The 17577-nt window shown below is 34.0% G+C and overlaps 1 protein-coding gene across 1 annotated transcript in view; it reads right to left on the bottom strand.

Annotated features, from left to right (window-relative positions):
- Positions 1–17577, bottom strand: part of Nrk (Nik related kinase) — a 95000-nt gene that overhangs the window by 8680 nt on the left and 68743 nt on the right. Inside the window, exons 17-25 of the mRNA XM_051179327.1 lie at positions 16569–16666; positions 14945–15327; positions 13576–13837; positions 11701–11866; positions 10861–10932; positions 9274–9417; positions 6823–6981; positions 2930–3030; positions 906–1055 (exon numbers count right to left, since the gene is read on the bottom strand). Coding sequence (XP_051035284.1) covers positions 906–1055; positions 2930–3030; positions 6823–6981; positions 9274–9417; positions 10861–10932; positions 11701–11866; positions 13576–13837; positions 14945–15327; positions 16569–16666 — 1535 coding nt within the window. The remainder of the gene's footprint in view (positions 1–905; positions 1056–2929; positions 3031–6822; positions 6982–9273; positions 9418–10860; positions 10933–11700; positions 11867–13575; positions 13838–14944; positions 15328–16568; positions 16667–17577) is intronic.

Here is a 17577-nt window from a genome sequence, read left to right as displayed (position 1 = left end):
AAAAAAAACAACTGCTGGTAAAGGCATGCCTTTTAAATATAACTTTCATCTAGGAAAACCATCAATTCCACCATCAATATTTTGTATGATGCATTTGGAGTGGTATGGTGTTATTATCAAGCTCTTTACATTAATGATGAATATTTGTATAAGCATTCACAATTTATATCTTGGGCCTTACTTACATGTACATATTGTTGTGAATTACTGTAAAAATACTGAATCTTTTCATCAGAAAATTTCAAAAATAGTTAAGAAATTGAATAATTTTTAAAGTAGTTTGCTATAGTCTATAGACAATACAATAAAGATGGGAGTGCACATAATTATGTAATTCTCTTGTTGTTTTTTTAAATAAAGTATATTAGTATATTACAGGGTATAGAATACTAAAGCCAACTGAAAAAGCATCCTAGGCTCAATTAGCATAAATGCACAAAGATGAATGGATAGTGAATGTAGAACACAAAACCATTAAAAGGAGACAGACCTCAATTAGTTCCACTTGATAATGGCCAGATGGTGGTGTGGGCTTGAGATTATCAGATCTGGTTAATCAATAGAACTCTGGATTTTAAAGGCTACGTGTATTCATTAATAACAAAATAATTGTGGTCAAAGAAAATCTGTCTGCAGACTGCACTTAAATATTTGAGGAATATAACCATTAGTGATTTTTATTTATGTAGCAATATTCTCTGCCATGCTAAACTTACCTGTTAGATCTCTACACCCTAAAACATACATGTACATGCAGGTAAAAGATTAATGCACATGAAATAATAATTAAAATAGCGTTAAAAAGTTAAAGAAATGGAGGAAAGTTATACTTTAAGCTTTTGAGAATTTTAGTAACTGGAAAATTTCAAAGAATATACAATAAGTTCTAGAGATCTGAATCTTACGTTATTTGGCAAGGTCACATCAGACATCACTTCAGATTCTGCATCAATGATGTGATATCCATTAGCTGAGCTGAAGAAAATCTTCAGTGTTTTCTCAGAACCAACAGCCAGGTCAACTGTCACTGGCTTAAGATCAGGGGTAGGAAACACCTGAAAATATAAAAGTAAATGTGGCCCAAAGGCCAAAATGACATTCTGACTTAGGCAAATATTTCCCTATTCTTTTACCAGATTTACAAGTTTATCAACCTCAGATGGCTGTTTATGGTTGGTTGATGAACTGATTTATGATCCTGGGGATTGAAAACTCGGGCTTCCTACAACCTACAATGACCAAATTGTTTTCACTCTGGAAACTGCTTATGGCCTCGTTATCTTATTAGCTGCCCTTAAATTCCTTGCCTTGAGCTTCAGCAAATGAAGTAGCTCATCTGGTCTCTTAAACCGGTTCGCTGGATCAGCTGCCTGTATTTTTGCCAATATTCGTATATAGGCTTCATAGGACATGTAGTCTCCTTCGGAGTCTGCTGATTGATCAATGCATACTTGGTAAGGAAGGAAAAAGGCCATATATATTAACCTATGGTAGACAGATTATGCTCTAAGACTCCTATGGTTTATAGTTCATGGAAATAAAAGGCCAAACAGGATTTGTTGCAAAGATCAGATTATATAAAGGACTGAGCATTATGGGACTCATAATAACATATTCACGAGGCAGGCATCAAGAATGGATCTTAGACAGGACTTAGACAGGAACTAGGTAGACACACTATTGGTATTTATTTCTTTGTTTTCCAGTTCCATTCCAGGTAGCACTGACAAGTCAGTCAGCAGACACCCAAGAATTAACCATATCCAAATGTTGGCAGTTGAACCAAGACCCAATTTATGCAGATCAGATTAAGGATGCTATATGTGTCATGGCAGACTGATTGTAAAAAGAGGCTATAGGATACTGTGCAGACAGTGCAAATAGTTCTTGAGGAGTATTCACATGTATTATCATGAGTGCAAATAATTCTTGAGGAGTATTCACATGTATTATCATGATATATATATGATGTTTGTACCTAAAAATTAGAAGATGTAAATAGATCCTGATCTAAGATACAAATGTATTTCATGAATACCTTAAAGTTTATCAGCATGTGCTCCTATTAGTGATTTGTGAAATCTTTATTTGGAAAAGTAGTTCAAGATCACTGAGAACATTTGTTAAAATCTGATTCTCAGGCCCCACTGCAGACCCACGAAATCAGCCTGGGGTTGGGTCTGAGATCTAAACATTTAACAAATGCTCTCACTGATTCTGATGCCTATAAAAAACATGATAAAATAGCTACTTGGCTTTTGAAAACATCTATCTATTTCAATAGAACTCAATTTATGGGAAGAGAAGAAATCAGCCATATTTTATTTTGGCCATTAGATGGTTTGTTTCCATAGCTGAGCCATACAAGTTCTAATCTAAAGCGCACTGATGTACTTACCCACTGTTGTCCCAGATCAGTTCTACAGAGAAGTGTGTTTCAGATTGGAAGAAATATATTCCCCCCACTTCCTTCCCCCACTCACCTACTATAATGACAATTGGAGTAAAGCTTTTATCTCCCCCTTTCCAATATGGTTTCCTCAGTATCTCCATATCTCGTCTTACCTTCCCCTCTGCTCTCCACACCCCCCGCCCGCCCACTAAGAGAGAACAGGGACTTTTCCAGCTTCAAGTCATTGGGGTATTTGGGCCTCTAGAAGAGAAGATCTTCAGGTTGACTACAGGAAATGGGAGTGAGGAGCTGGTGGGTATGTCCTGTAAGGGGAGGGGTTGGGGACTTCCCCTAAACTCTCCCTTGCTGTGGTGCCTGTGGATTGTCTAAAAAAGGTTAAATGATAATTATTGATATATTCAAATTGCAGTAACTGTAGCTAAATGATATGTATTTCCACATCTACATTCCAAACTGTTTGTTTATAATGTCTTCTTTAGAGAAAAACGAGATGATGCAAATGAAATGGTTACTCACTTTAATAGCAGTGCTTTCATCAAAGGATTTTGGTGCCCACGCATAAAGGTGAATTGATGATTTCAAAGCAACTGCAATGTATGTGGTTTCTTCGTGTTGAACTACAAGGGCAATATACAAAAGTCATACCTCAGAATCAACAAGCAGGAGTTTATATTTATTATGACAGTTGAAATAACCACAATGTTAAGAGCAAATGCTTTGTATTTTTAGAATAGCTACTTGGCTAGAGTTGTGTTCTCTTCATTCAATATCTGTGTAATTCATGAATTGTGTTTATTAACATTCAAATGCATTTGATTTTTACTATACACTACTGCAAAATAAGGGATAAAAATAAAGCTCTAGTAAAGTTGAGTGCATCTAAATTTTATCTTAGCCCTTGGGAGGCTCAGGAAGAAAGACTCTGAGTTTGAGACCATCTTAGGGCTAAATACCAAGAGCCTATCTCAGAAATCCAAGGGCTTTGTGTGTATAGTAGTGCTGAAGTGTTTTTGTACTACACACAAGGCTCATTGTTTCATTCTTAGCAGAGAATAAGATTAAAGTCAAAATAAATGGAAAAACTTCCTAGGTTCACAGATATGTAGGTTTTCTCAAAATGCAATAATTTAAAATAATCTCTACAGATTAAATATAACCTATATTGAAATCTCATTGATTTGTTCTGTAGAAATGAGGAGGCTAAGTCCTAAATGTCACACATTGTCTTGTAATCATTCAAACTCTTCACAGAAGTCTTCCCAAAAACCCAAAGTTGAAGTACACCCATTTTCTGAGCTCAGTGTTTACTGAAAATTATACTAGTAGACTTACTGTATCATTAAGTCATAAGAAAGAATGAGATTATATAATTTTTCAGGAATAGATATAGCTAGAGCTTGTTACATTAAGCTAAAAAATCAGATTCTAGGAGACCAATAGCACAGATATTTTTCTCACATATATTACTTGCATTTAAGAAAATGGGGCTGATGAGATGGCCCAGTGATTAAAGGAGCAAACTGCTTTTGCACAGGACCCAAGTTCAGAGACTGGCAACTTACTTGGATACTTTAAAATTACCTGTTACTCTAGAATCTAGAGTCTAGATCAATGTTATCTTTGCTGACCTTGTTGGGAACCAGATACACATGGTGCATAGACATACATGCAAGCAAGACAGTAAAACAGACAAAATATTTGTAAAACAATGCAAATACAGACAAACTGAATACAATTGAGCTTCAGCAAAAAAAACTCATCATATCTAAACTCAATGGCTCAAGACCATTCAATAATAAAAACAGTGCCTTAAACAAATGGTGCTAGGACATATAGTAAACTATATGCAAAAGAACAGAGCAACAGACTGTGTCACAGCATACATGAAATAAGTTAAACTGGATCAAAGATCTAAATGGCAGAGTTTATGCTGTAAAACGCTAAGCAATAACAAATGGATAAAAATTGATACCTTTCTATATAGCAATATATCTTTATTTTTGACAAAAAACTATATATAAGTGATAAAAGAAAAAGTTACCAAAGCTTCATTCAAATTAAAAACTTTTGTGCATTCTTAGGTCTAAGAAAGTGAATTTGGCTCTGGTGGTGCAGACTTGAACATTCATCTATATGGAAGTCTTATAAAAGAATTAGTATTGTAAAAACAAGGCCAGTCTGCCCAACTTAGTGAGTTCCTGTCTGAGAATATAACAATGGCTGGAAAAATATCTCAGTAATAAAGTTAAAGCCTGGTATAGACCAGGAGCCTAAGTTAACTTTTCAGTATCACAGGAAAGGTAAAAGTGGAAATGAAAGAAGGAAGATACACAATCCAGGTACTAAGAAAAAGTATTCGCAATTACTTATCTGATAGGAGTCTAGCATACAGGATTTACAAAGAATTTCTACAATTCTATTCAACAACAGGGCAAAAAGACTAGAAAGTACTTTCTCCAAGAACAATATACAAATGGTCAATAAATACACTGAAAAGTATGGAAAGGCATTACTAAATAACAAAAAGCATATTGAATTATGAGGAACTGCTTTAAATCTGGTATGATGACTAGTATTATAAAGAGACCCAGACACATATGTGTGTTCAAATGGATACAGAGAAAATGTAGTCCATGTGTATTAATAGTTGCAATGGGAAATTCTGCATCTAATTTGAAAAGAGTTTAAGAGTACTATTCAAGAGAAAAAAAGATGCTAAAAATACAGAATTATTGTTATAAGCCTGAAAGTAGGAAGCATTCAAATGTCTATTAACTTATATGTGAATAAATACAAGTGATACCTATATAATACATTAATATTGTGTAGTTTAAAAAAATGAAATATTGAAGCATGCTGTATTGTGATACAACATGAATGAATCTTGAGAGCATTACATAAAGTGAAAAAAAATGTGTTATAGAAGACTACATAATACATGGATGTATTTCTGTTAGCTTCTGAGATAAGGCAAATATATAGGGAACGAAAGTAGGTCAATGTTTATAAAGTACTTGACAAAAAGTGGGAAAAGGACCAGGCGGTGGTGGCACATAGAGCAAGTTACAGGCCAGCCAAGGCTACACAGAGAAGCCCTGTCTTGAAAAATCAAACAAAAAAAGTGGGGAAGGGGTGAAGGAAAGAAATACTAAATACCTGCAATGGAATACTCATCTTAACTTTCATGTAAATAAGATCATAGTAATAATAAAAATAAGATCATTTTTAAAGTTCACTTTTAAAAAAACTACATTTTGTAGTATTTGAATAGTTTCAATAGCACTATTGGTAGAGAAAGTAAAAGTTGAGAAAGTAAAAGTTATGCAAAACATTTGCTTGTTTATGTAACATCCCTCTTCTTTGGCTAGAATACTGTCTCCTGATTCTCTCCATTATTCTGTCTCTTGATCATATTTTTTCCTCCTCTTACTTTATCTCACCTACCATTCTACTTGTCAATGGAAGAAATGACTTTTGTCAAGGATGATACTATCATTGATTTAAATGAACTCAGCTAGGAAAATGGACTTTACTTGCTCATTCACCTAGAATACAGATTTCCAAGATCTTTGTAAAGGTCTGTCATTGAGATAAATTGTAGCATCTCAGTAAGAGGTAGTTGTACAATATAAGCTTCTGGATTAATATCTTAGAATATCTTTCACCTTTGGAGCTATTATATTTATATAATATAATTGCAAGACAGTCGTGGTATCTAAAGCTAAGAGTTTTCTTGTACTTCAGTTTTCTAGATATTAATTCCTTCATTTAAAGGTATATGTGTATATATATACACATGTGCACATGTGAAAGCAAAAAACATCAGTTGATACAAATATTATCTTGCAATTTATACAATGTGATTTCAGCAATCTTTCACCTGGACTATCAATTCTGCTCTAAGGGCCAATTGCTTCAGAGTAAAAAGCTAAGAAGACAGGGGATTTGATTCAGAAAGGGAAGTTAGTATAACTTTACATCATAGTTGTTGACAGCTGAGAACAGTACTCTGAGGACATAAGGGATTATTATTCTATTTTACAGAGATATTTGTGGAGAGACACAGGATATGAAAACATTCTATAATGAAACAAACTATTCGGAGATCACAGACAAACTCAGTTTCACTGTAAAATTTCCTGGTCAGCATTAAATGAAATCATATTTTTTGTCATTCAAGAGAAAGGCAATTGCTACAGATACATCAAGCATAGTTATAATAAGGGAAATATTGATTTCAAATATTATGAGTGATGAGTGACTAGGAAAGGAAGGTAGAAGAAGTAAACCAAACTTAACTTCTCAGCCAAATTCTTCCATTTCTTTGTCCTGTCTTTTGTAATTGTGCACCTCTCTACATGAATGGTAGCATAAACTATATAGCATTATTAAATGTGAAATGTACATACGGACACTGAAGTGTTCACAGCCAGTCAACTTATCAATGGATTTACAAGCCTCCTCTGTCTTCAGCATTTCCTTCTGCCTTCTCTTGCTTTCTGGATCATTATTCAGAATCTTGTTCCTCAGCCAAGTCAAATGATACACGCGAAGTCTGTTCTTGTGGCCTGGTGGGAACACATGATGGCATTTCAATTTTCTCTCTCTTTTTTTTTTCATTTTAGAAGTGTGCTGCTCTTTAAATCAAATGTTCATTAAACTAAAAGTCACTGTTAAAAACTAGCATGATACTTTTGACTTCTGTCTCAATACCAAGGGACAATTGGGCTGTTCTTTTGCTGCCTCTGTGTCTATCTGAAGTGGATTTAACATACTCCACTAGGATAGATTAAGAATGTCTCTAGGCAGTCAGCCTGATGACTATCCATTCATTTGAACTTTCCTGACTCATGGTTCCTGAGTGGTTCCCAGACTTAGAGGCTGTTCCTTGTATTATGTGTGGATGAAAAGATATACATGGATATTCATAAATACATACATATAATGTATTGAGATAATTTTATATACTACTAATGAGTGAGATAGTCTTGAATTTTAATTTTTTAATTAATAATCTTGTCAAGTTCATACAATTTATTTAAATACTAAAGGCCCTATATAATGACTTCATTTTTTAGTCATTTTAAAATTGTTATAAAAATCCCACTATTAAGAATTTTTTTTTTGAGATCAGGCTAGCTTCAAACTTGCAGGCCTACTTGCCTTTGCCTCCTGAGTGTTGAGATTAAATGTGTGTGCCCCCATGCTCATCATACCAGTAAAATTCTTAATGTGATTAATTTTACTCTGTTTTTATAGGGAAATTTGAGTGTCAAATTAAAGACACTTATAGTCATTTTATACTTGACTGGTAGCATAATCTACTGAACAACTTCACATTGCATCCATGTAAGTTCTTTCCAGTGTAGCCTTTGAGGCTACAAAAATAATTTTTAGGCTGAGGGGTGCTTGCTTACTGTGCACAAGGCCCTCAGTGTTAAAACCCAGCAACCTGCCCCCCTCAATCCCCATTACATTTGGGTTCAGTTTAAGGGTTGTAAAATGTCTATCTTGGTTTGAGCAAATCAGATGAAAAAGTCTCTCGTCCAGTTGCTAAGATACTCAGATATTTTCGAAACTAAGCATTGCTTTTGTGTACCTGAAATCATTACAAATGGTTGGTCATGAAATATGATTAAAATATTATGAAGTCTGAGTTCATCTCTAAAGGGATTTGCCTTTAATCAAACCTTGAAGCCAAATGAATCTCATTCAATCATATGACAGATTGCACACTAATATATATTCCACATACATCTTCTATGTTATGAAGTATAAAAATTCATATAAATATCAGTGGTTGGTATGATTTTATTTGGTGGGCAAATCTTATGTCAACCATTTCCATGAATTCTTTTTAGGTTTAGGTCTCATACTTAGGACAAAGAGCTAACTAAGGTGCTTATTAACATATCAAAGCAGACACTAGCTGCCAGCTTCTCCTAGCATCCCTCAGTCCCTACCTGTTACAGGGTCCTCCTTACTGCCATATCCTGCCCCCTACCCTGAAGTTTCCATCCCAGGAGCTGGGCTGCTCTCCTCCTAACTTCTCTTTCGTATATACCCCAGCCATTTTGGCTACACTGATTGTTTCACTCTTTCTCCTTTTGGTGCCCTGGCCTCTTGGCTGCTACTCCATGTTCCCCTCTCTCTCCTCATAGGGCCTATCCAGTCTGCTCTCCTATCATGTCTACTTTGGACTCTCCCACGTGCCTCTGACTATGTTCTCCCCGTATCTCCAAATAAACGTTCTCCTCTACCATGCCTAGGAGCAGTCATTTCCTGCTTTTACTTATTTATTTTCATTCATTTAGAAGTCAAAATTAATTTAATACCAACTTACTTGCTTTTTCATAGTCAAGGTTCCAGGCTGTGATTATGAAAGATTATGAAAATCAACTACTGTTTGGGAAAGGTGTAGATGTTTTTAGGGAATCCATTCTTGTAAATAATCTGTCTGTTTGCCCTTGGAATATTAAGTGGAGACAAGGACAATTCTGTTTTGCTCAATTACTTATTCACTTGTGTTTAGGACACAACAAATCTAGATGGTAGATATTGGTGGGGCCACTGGTGTGTGAGATTACAGATCTGAAGTTTTGGAGACAGCTCTGAAAAGAACTTCCGAGAATGCAAATGTAGTTTTCTTGATAACAAACCTAGGTTAAGTGCATCAAGATCAAATGGATTTTGTTTACAGTGTAAATGTACAAGAAAACAGAAGAAATTCTGATGTCCCAATTAAAGGTTATATTTAAAGTGTTTTCCTATGAATATTTGCACCTAAGAAAGCCTTTAACCTAGTTTGCAGTTCAATTACTTTGCATAATTACTCAGTTAATTTTAGGATTTAAACAAACCAGAGATGGTAATCAGCAAATTGAGTGGCTCCACGACTTGAATCTGGCGGAACGGTCTTCGCTTTATAAGTTTAATGATGTCTGCCTTTCCACTTCTGTCCATCAGGTACAGATTAGATCGGGTGCCCAGCAACAAATTGACTCCTGTTAAGACATAGAAAAGTGCTGTATTAGAAGGTAATTTATATTAGTGTGTATTAATTCTACAGAAAGTGTTTTCAATATGATTTTTTATAATTACCTATTACATAATTTAATCAAAATCACTCTCATCACCCTCCCTTATTATTCCTTCTCACTCTTCCTGGGTCCTCTTCCATTTCCCTAATATTCTCCATTCAAGTTTTAGGACCTTTTAAAAAAATAAATCTAGATTTTGCATGTGAGGGAACTGTGATATTTGCTTTACACATCTGGTTTATTTCAATATCCAGTCATGATTTATTTTCCTACAAACATAATTCTGCTCTTTTTCACAGCAGAATAATACTCTAGTGTGTGTATGTGTAATCCACATTTCTTTACACTTTAACTATTGATTTTCTAGGTAAATATATATGTATAATTACTTTTGTTATTGCACTTTGCTAATTCATATAAAGATGACTTTTATCATTTCAGGCTGATATTGGTCTTGTTAACATCATATTGTTCAACTATGCATATTCCTAACAGTATGCTTCATTAAAATGTATAAACAGATGTCCATACATCCTAGAGATATTCTATTGCCTGCTGTCTAGTGTGCCATCTAACATAAAGGATATTAGGTATGTCATAGCACTATTTATTGTCACAAACATTTCCAGAACCAGACATTCGGAATGTTACCATTAAGCAAATATTTTCTATACATATACAGTTAGTTTTGGTTCATTTTCTAGACATCAACTACATTTCCAGGTACTTGGCAGACTCAAATGCTCATGCATCATAGTCTGAGCACTAAGTTAGAAAATCATTGAGGATGACCATTTTCTTCTAAGGGCACAGTCCCTATAGTTAAAGTTGCTATTTCTTTGTATTTCTTTTTTTTAAAACCCATCTCTTTTCAATCATACATAGGTAAAGATCTATGAAATGTTAAGTTAGAAGGTAGTATTTACTTTGGACCCTGGTTGTATTAAAATATTTTATAGCAATATACTGTGTAGACTAGTTTGGGACAAGCTATATATAATCTCAGCTCTACTTCTATGGTCATAAATTTTCTGAAACAAAAAGTTGAAAAAAGCTGTCCAATTTAAGACTTCATAGAGGGAACTTACACATCCTCTACACTTAAAAATTGCAAGATCCTGTAGAAGTCTTTCTTGTACTAAGTATATACTTAGAAAATATTAAACTCAAATTGTCAAATGAAGTCTAATTTTGTATTTTACTCCAGTTAACTAAAGTTAAAAAGCATAAAAAGTGCAAGATACTAATTCAACAAGGCAAATCAGGCTTGAACCAGTTACTATAAATTCATTTTTAATTAATTGGCAATGCTAAAATATTTTACTTCTACAAGCTTCACAAGTTTTCTGTACAAACATGGATTTAAAGAAAAACTAAACAAACTCAGTTTCAAGAACTTGAACTCACCCCACAAAGAACCACAGCAGATCTCAGATGTGAACTCCTTGTCATACACATAGATTAGTGGCTTGTCACATGCTGGGGAGACATAGAGTGGGTTAACATTTACTTCAGATGGTAGATGAGGAGGTTTTTCAGGAACCTCAACAAATCCAGCATATACTGCAGAGGGAAAGGCATTGAGACAAATCACTGATCTATTTACTGAATTTGCCAAGTATTTCCATAATGAGAGGGCCCTTAAAGTTTGGTTTCTTTATCTTAGTTTTAGGAAATTCTTAACTAATTAGAAAATAGTGGTTAAATACATTGCCGAATATGGATGTGATGTCTGGTTTCGTTATATTGCAAAACCAATAATTGAATGAAGCACGCAATTTCAGTTGCTGGCCAAATTTAGTCACCATAAACATTCAGTGATAGCTGGGTGTGATAGCAAGGGCCTGTGTTCCCAGGAAGATGAGGAAGTCAGTGCCAGTAAGAGCTATAGAATGAGATCAATGCCATCCTGGTTACATGAGACTCCCAAAAATCTAAGGAAAAAAGAAATGATTTCACTGAGGAGTAATTTCAAAAATTATATATTATTTACTTATTTAGGCACATTTATTGTGGTTGGTTTTCTCCTTCCACCATGTGGGTCTAGGGGATTAAACTTGTTAGGTTGTTGGCAAATACAGTTACCTTCCAACTCATCTTGTCTGTCTGAGGAATACATTTCCTAAAAGCATTCATAGATCTCATTTCATATCAAATGTGCATTCAAATTGATCATTATACAGCATGAATTATTGTACAAGCAAGTAGAAGCATTCAGCATGAGAAGATGACACCAGAGATACTTACAGTTGGCGCTCTCAATGTCAATATCAGATGCAGACCCTCCGGAAGGTAAGTGGATGATAGGAAAACTCACAGTTGCTGATGATGCTGATATGTTATTGGGATTCTCACCATCAAGTGCGAGAGATGTGACATCCAAGGCAATTGAGTCTGAGGTCTCATCTGAATCCTATAAGGAAACCAAAGGCCATTTCTTAATATATTTGGTTAATAGCAGGAAAAAAATGCTATGGGTGAGTTGAAAAATTGAATGAAAAATCTGTAATACATACATCTGTACAACTCCATATTTATTAAATATATTCAAGTCTCATCAGAGAAATAAGTTATCATTGAGAGTATGAGGGGAGAAATAGAAGGAGCATCCAGTTAGTTGCCAAGTGTACAATTTCAGATCTAATATTTGTGGCAATATATGTATCTCTATGAACATTTACCATAACATGAAAAAGTAAATGGCATTGCCTCTGATTTTGCTACAAGGAAACAAAAACTTAGAGAAATTAAAAGTTTTCTGTATCAGAGAGCTGGTAAGTAGGGGATTTAAGGTTTGGAAGGAATCTAATCCCAAAACAGATATGCCAGATAACCACTTAGGGAAAAAAAAAATCACACTAGTTGGTTTAAGATATTTACAGAGCTGGGTCTCATGGCAAATGAACAAACTCCTGGCATGTGCAAGGCACTGGTCATGAGTCTTAGGCAAGTCTTGGCTGCATAGTAAATTCCAGGCTAACATGGGCCTACTGATATAGGCCCTGGCCCTAAAATTGTAAAACAACAACAACAACAACAACTAATACAAAACAAAACAATGAGAATACAAGAAAAAAAAAGATGTCTTAAGAACTGATAGTAAGAAGAACTGTGTGGGGTGTGGTTCAAACTATCAAACAAATGCTAGAAACCAAAAACACCAACTTACAACAATCCCAGAGAAAGCATATTTCACTATAAGTCTCTCATGCTTGTATTATTGGAATAAAACCTGCAGGCGTGACAATTCTATATGTGGTAAAATTATCAATTCTGTTGAGGTTATTGAAGGTCAAGGGAAGAATTAGGAGTTAATTAATTCTACCAGCCTAGATGTCTAACAGATTAATAGAAAAACAAAAGTGTGGTGTGAACATATACACAATGGAATTTATTCAGCCACAAAGGAAAATGAAGTAATTAAAATTTCACAATATGGATGGGTGTGGAAATTATTGTATTAATGGACAAAATTCTACTCAGAGAGAAACATACTTCTAGTTCTTTATGATAAACACACAGATCCTAGATTTTAGTGTGTGTGTGTGTGTGTGTGTGTGTGTGTGTGTGTGTGTAGTAGAGAACTAGAAGAGATCATCAGTGAGAGGGAGAAAGATTTTAATTAAGAAATAATAATGGGGGGAAATGGGTCAATAGAATACATGTGACATGAGTTGACTGGAGGGCAAAGGTACAGTTGAGGGGGCAGGAGGATGGAAGGAAGAGGAGGACTATCAAAAACAAAGTATATGTGGCAATGCTGTAATGAGGTCCATTATTTTATGTGCTATAAAATATAAATAAATATAAATATTGTAGAAGTCTAAAGTGCTAGAGATTTGAATATTTGGAAAATTTCAGTATGTATATTCTATGTCTATAAATAATATTACTTACCTAAGTATATTATCTTACTTAAAATAAATCATGTTCTTTTGTCCTTGGAAATATATAGTGAAGTATGTAGTGAATACCCCATGCACTTATTATTATATTATTTAAATTATTTCAGGTTTTGGGATACAAGAATATAATCAGTATTAAATAGCTCTAACATTACATATCATGTGCTGTTATACATTTACAAGAGAAGTATATTCTTATCTCCAAAGGCTTTATTACCATTTGTTCATGTTCAAAATCCTGAAGACTGTGTTGATCCAGTCCTGCACCATCTTCCTGTGAGAAAGCTTCTCCACTGTATCCACATGCTCCATCCTCTTCACGGATTCCTCTGTATCTGTTACCTCTATGTCCATCCTGGCCTCCAAAGGCAGCACCAGCATTCCCTTCAGCACCTCTATAGGCTCTGAACGCTCCCTGTTGTGCATTACTTCCACCACTACCAACTCGCTTCAATATTCCCTGCCTGTGATGGCTTGCCCTGTTAACAAGGACATATTAATGAAAGAAGGCTAATCAATAAAAACACAAATCAAGGCCAGAAAGTGAAAGAGAAATCAGATTTTATATACACACATGGAGACCCAAATATGTTATGCTCAGGAATGACTTTGCTTTTTGTGAATGCTTTTAGTTTTATATACACATGAAAAATTCCTCAATGCTTTGCCAGTATTACATACTGAATTAACATGATAGTCCCTGTCAAGCCTTTGTTATCATGATGGTGACAGGAAAAAGAACTGTACTTTGTTATTAGGTATATGTGACTGGCTAGTGTAGAAAATACTCATTTTTCTTAAATAACTAAATAATTTATGAATAAATTCTAGTCATATTAATGATCAAACCCATAGTGATATTAGAATATTTTTAGTAATCTAGATTCTGTCAATTTTAATATATGCTTTCATTTATTTACATGTATACCAACAGCTCTGCTATAGACCCTTGGTCAATATTCTCACCAGAATATGTTAGAGAACAATTAAGCTAATCACATAATCAGGGTTCATAAATATATGTTCTAAAAATGCCCAATACTTAATTTTGCATGGAAGACAATATTGAACATATGTTCCTATGGTGATCATAAATTAAAATCTGTATGGAAATGTAATTCTTTATAGATATGTCTTCTATTTTGGGAAAAAGATCTTTTGATAACTTCTCTACCAATTAAACGAATAAACATTATTCTAAATTGATGATATATATGGCAAAATCTCAACTCTCTGTGAAATTCTTAGCTATTCTTTCAGATAGTAGTATAATACTTCATTTTGTACCTCTTTTCTCATTGTCATTTTGTTGGGAAGGGGGATTTAGTGGAATTAATTTTAAGAGAAACACTCAATCTCAGTTATCAATAAACTAATAAATAACTGAATTTAAATTGTATGTAAATAACTCAGAATTATGTGTTCTATATTAGAAAAATTTGAAATTATATTACTGAACATTTACCTATATGTAAGTGCAATTCATGAATTCTTTTAATGTTATGTTACATTTAAAAATAAACCAAATAATTCAATAGTTCTGAACTTATAAGCCATCTATCTGATAATAATAGAGACAAACTAACCTTGGCCTATTAGTTCCAGCATCAAAATTATCACGTCTGTCACGACCAGATCCATCTTCATAGTCACCTTCATCACGGACTTTATAGGCATTTGCCTGATCAACCTGATTATTCCAGTCATAATGGCCATTGACACGGTCATAGATATCTTCATCGTTAGAAGCTTCCTCATCATCATCATCATCATCATCATCATCATAATTATTAGCACCAGCATCATAGAGTTCAACATAATCACCATCTTCTTCAGGTGGCTGAATGACAGGTGCATGTGGAATTAACCAATCATCCCAGAAGATTTCAGAGAGTGCATTATAGCCTACCCATTCATTTGTCAAGTATACAGGGGGTGATATTTTTCCCACTTTAAATCCATCTGGAACCTGTGTACACAAGAAAGGTTAAGGTAGTCTCTAATAGCTTCTCATTTTCTTTAGATATTCCAAGTTTCCAAAATGACAACATTTAAAAACATGTTAAAATTATATTCTTTACTGAAACAAAGATGTCCACAAAGAGAAAATATTTTAGTGAAGATGAGTTGCCCAAATCCAAACATTAGTAATTAGTAGTGGGCTTTGTAGATCACACAGCAATTTTACTCACTGTTTTATTAACCCTACTTGCCTTTGAGAAATAGACATTTGCTTTTGATGATGGACAGTACGCTTTAGACAAAGTGTGTGTTTTTCTTTTGTTTTATTCAAACACTGAGATTAAGGTACAGCTCTTGAAATAGATAGGGTATTTTTCCAGTTTCGTCTGCACATGCCATATATTATCTTAAATTACTTCAAATGCCTCCAAAAAGCAAATGAATACAAACCTTATTCTTACATTACATGTACATGCACATGATAGAGTAAGTGTAGTATGAAAATAAAATATAATGATCTTAAAGCATATTGCAAAAGTTTAGGGAAGCCTTTTACTTATATAATCAGAGGACAATATTTTAGACAAATATTTTGTCTCATTATCTAAGGAACACTATTAAACAACAGTAGAAAATTTAACTTACACATCTTGACCACAGCTTAGTTTTTAGATGTATCTGTTTGTCAATATTCATTCCTACACATTCTATCTCTATTTTGTGCGATACTGGGATTGAGTATACTAGGCAAGCACTGTGCCAACAGACTATATTCTCAACACCTGTCATCAATACATTCTGATAAAATTGGGAAAATACAATATTGTCTGATTAGAGAAGTGCTTTTTTTCCTCATTTCATTTTCAAATTCAAAATTTTATATTCTGAATACTTGCCCAACAATGTGATCTTTGTAAGTAAAAACTAATACAGCACATTTAAATTCTTTTCCTCCTCCATTTAAAAGTATTCTCTGTGTAAGTGTTTGCTTGTACACATATATGTGTACCTTGTGCCTTCCTGGTGCATACACAGGCCAGAATAGGGTGTTTAATTTTCTGGAACTGGACTTGCAGGTGATTATGAGTCACCATATTCATTCTGGAAAATACACCCTTGTCTTCTGAAACAGAAACAAGTGCTGTGCCATCTGTCCATGCCTAGCCTCTGTGTTTTAAGATCAGAAACAATTGGCCAAAGCAAACTAGTATTAAAAATATATATAAATGCATCATGAGATAAACCTACATGGATGTCAATCAGTAACTTCTGATCAATAGTAGAATAAGGCGGTGATGATTGGGACCTCCTTCTAGTCACAGGACTCTCCTCCTCAGAAGATGATTCTATGGATTGTCAAAAAGGACATTAGTAACAGCAGCAATTTTATAATTACTTCAGTTTGTGTAGTGGGTCAATTAAATAACTTATTGTTTTTTCTTTTAGCCTTTGTTATCATAATATGGGAATATCTCCTCATATTAAAACCTATAGTGTCTGTGATCCTGATTTCTGCTTTCAAGGATACTACCAGGCTCAGGTATTATTGTTCATATTGTAGACCTAAAGACATTTTTGTCTTCAATATTTAGTGTACATATGATAAATCCATCAACCTCCCAAGATATAACCAAGTTATGAATTCCCAAATATTTTAATAAAGATGAAAAGTGAACTAATCAAAATCATAAAACTTAACTGTGGAAACTTAACAGCTGGAAACTTTATAATAATTTGTGAAACAACTTTCTAAAAGTGATGGAAGTATTCCATGTCTGTTTGGCTATGAACATTTGAGAGTACTGAATATTAACCTCTGGACCACCAGAGTAGCTACTGATTAATTACATAGAAATAGGCTGTTAAAATGTTTATTTAATTTTTGTTTTAGTTTTCACTTCGATAATCACATGTAGCCTAGATGGTTACTGTCACATGAAATAGTACAATTCCATTATGATAACATTTCTATTTAAAATAAAATTCAGTGTGTAAGTACAGGTTTTGAAAACTCTTATGTGGTAAATAACAAGTTGCATTAGAAATTCAGTGAGAATATTTAATAGGCTTAGAAATAAGTGTAGCCTAGATTTCCCAAAAGAATACTGGACTCATATTTATTTCTAGGGATATTAAGTATAAATACTACTGCCCTCCTTTTATCTGCAACTTAACTATATTAGTCAAAGTCTAGATACTACAGATTGAAAACCCTGCATTTGTAATGCTGCTATCTTTTGAGAATGTTATACCTCAT

This window comes from Phodopus roborovskii, unplaced genomic scaffold (assembly GCF_943737965.1).
Source record: "Phodopus roborovskii unplaced genomic scaffold, PHOROB, whole genome shotgun sequence".
In the NCBI taxonomy this organism is placed as follows: Eukaryota; Metazoa; Chordata; class Mammalia; order Rodentia; family Cricetidae; genus Phodopus; species Phodopus roborovskii.
The sequence above is the reverse complement of the archived record's forward strand: the minus strand, read 5'-3'. Positions and strand labels throughout refer to the sequence as shown.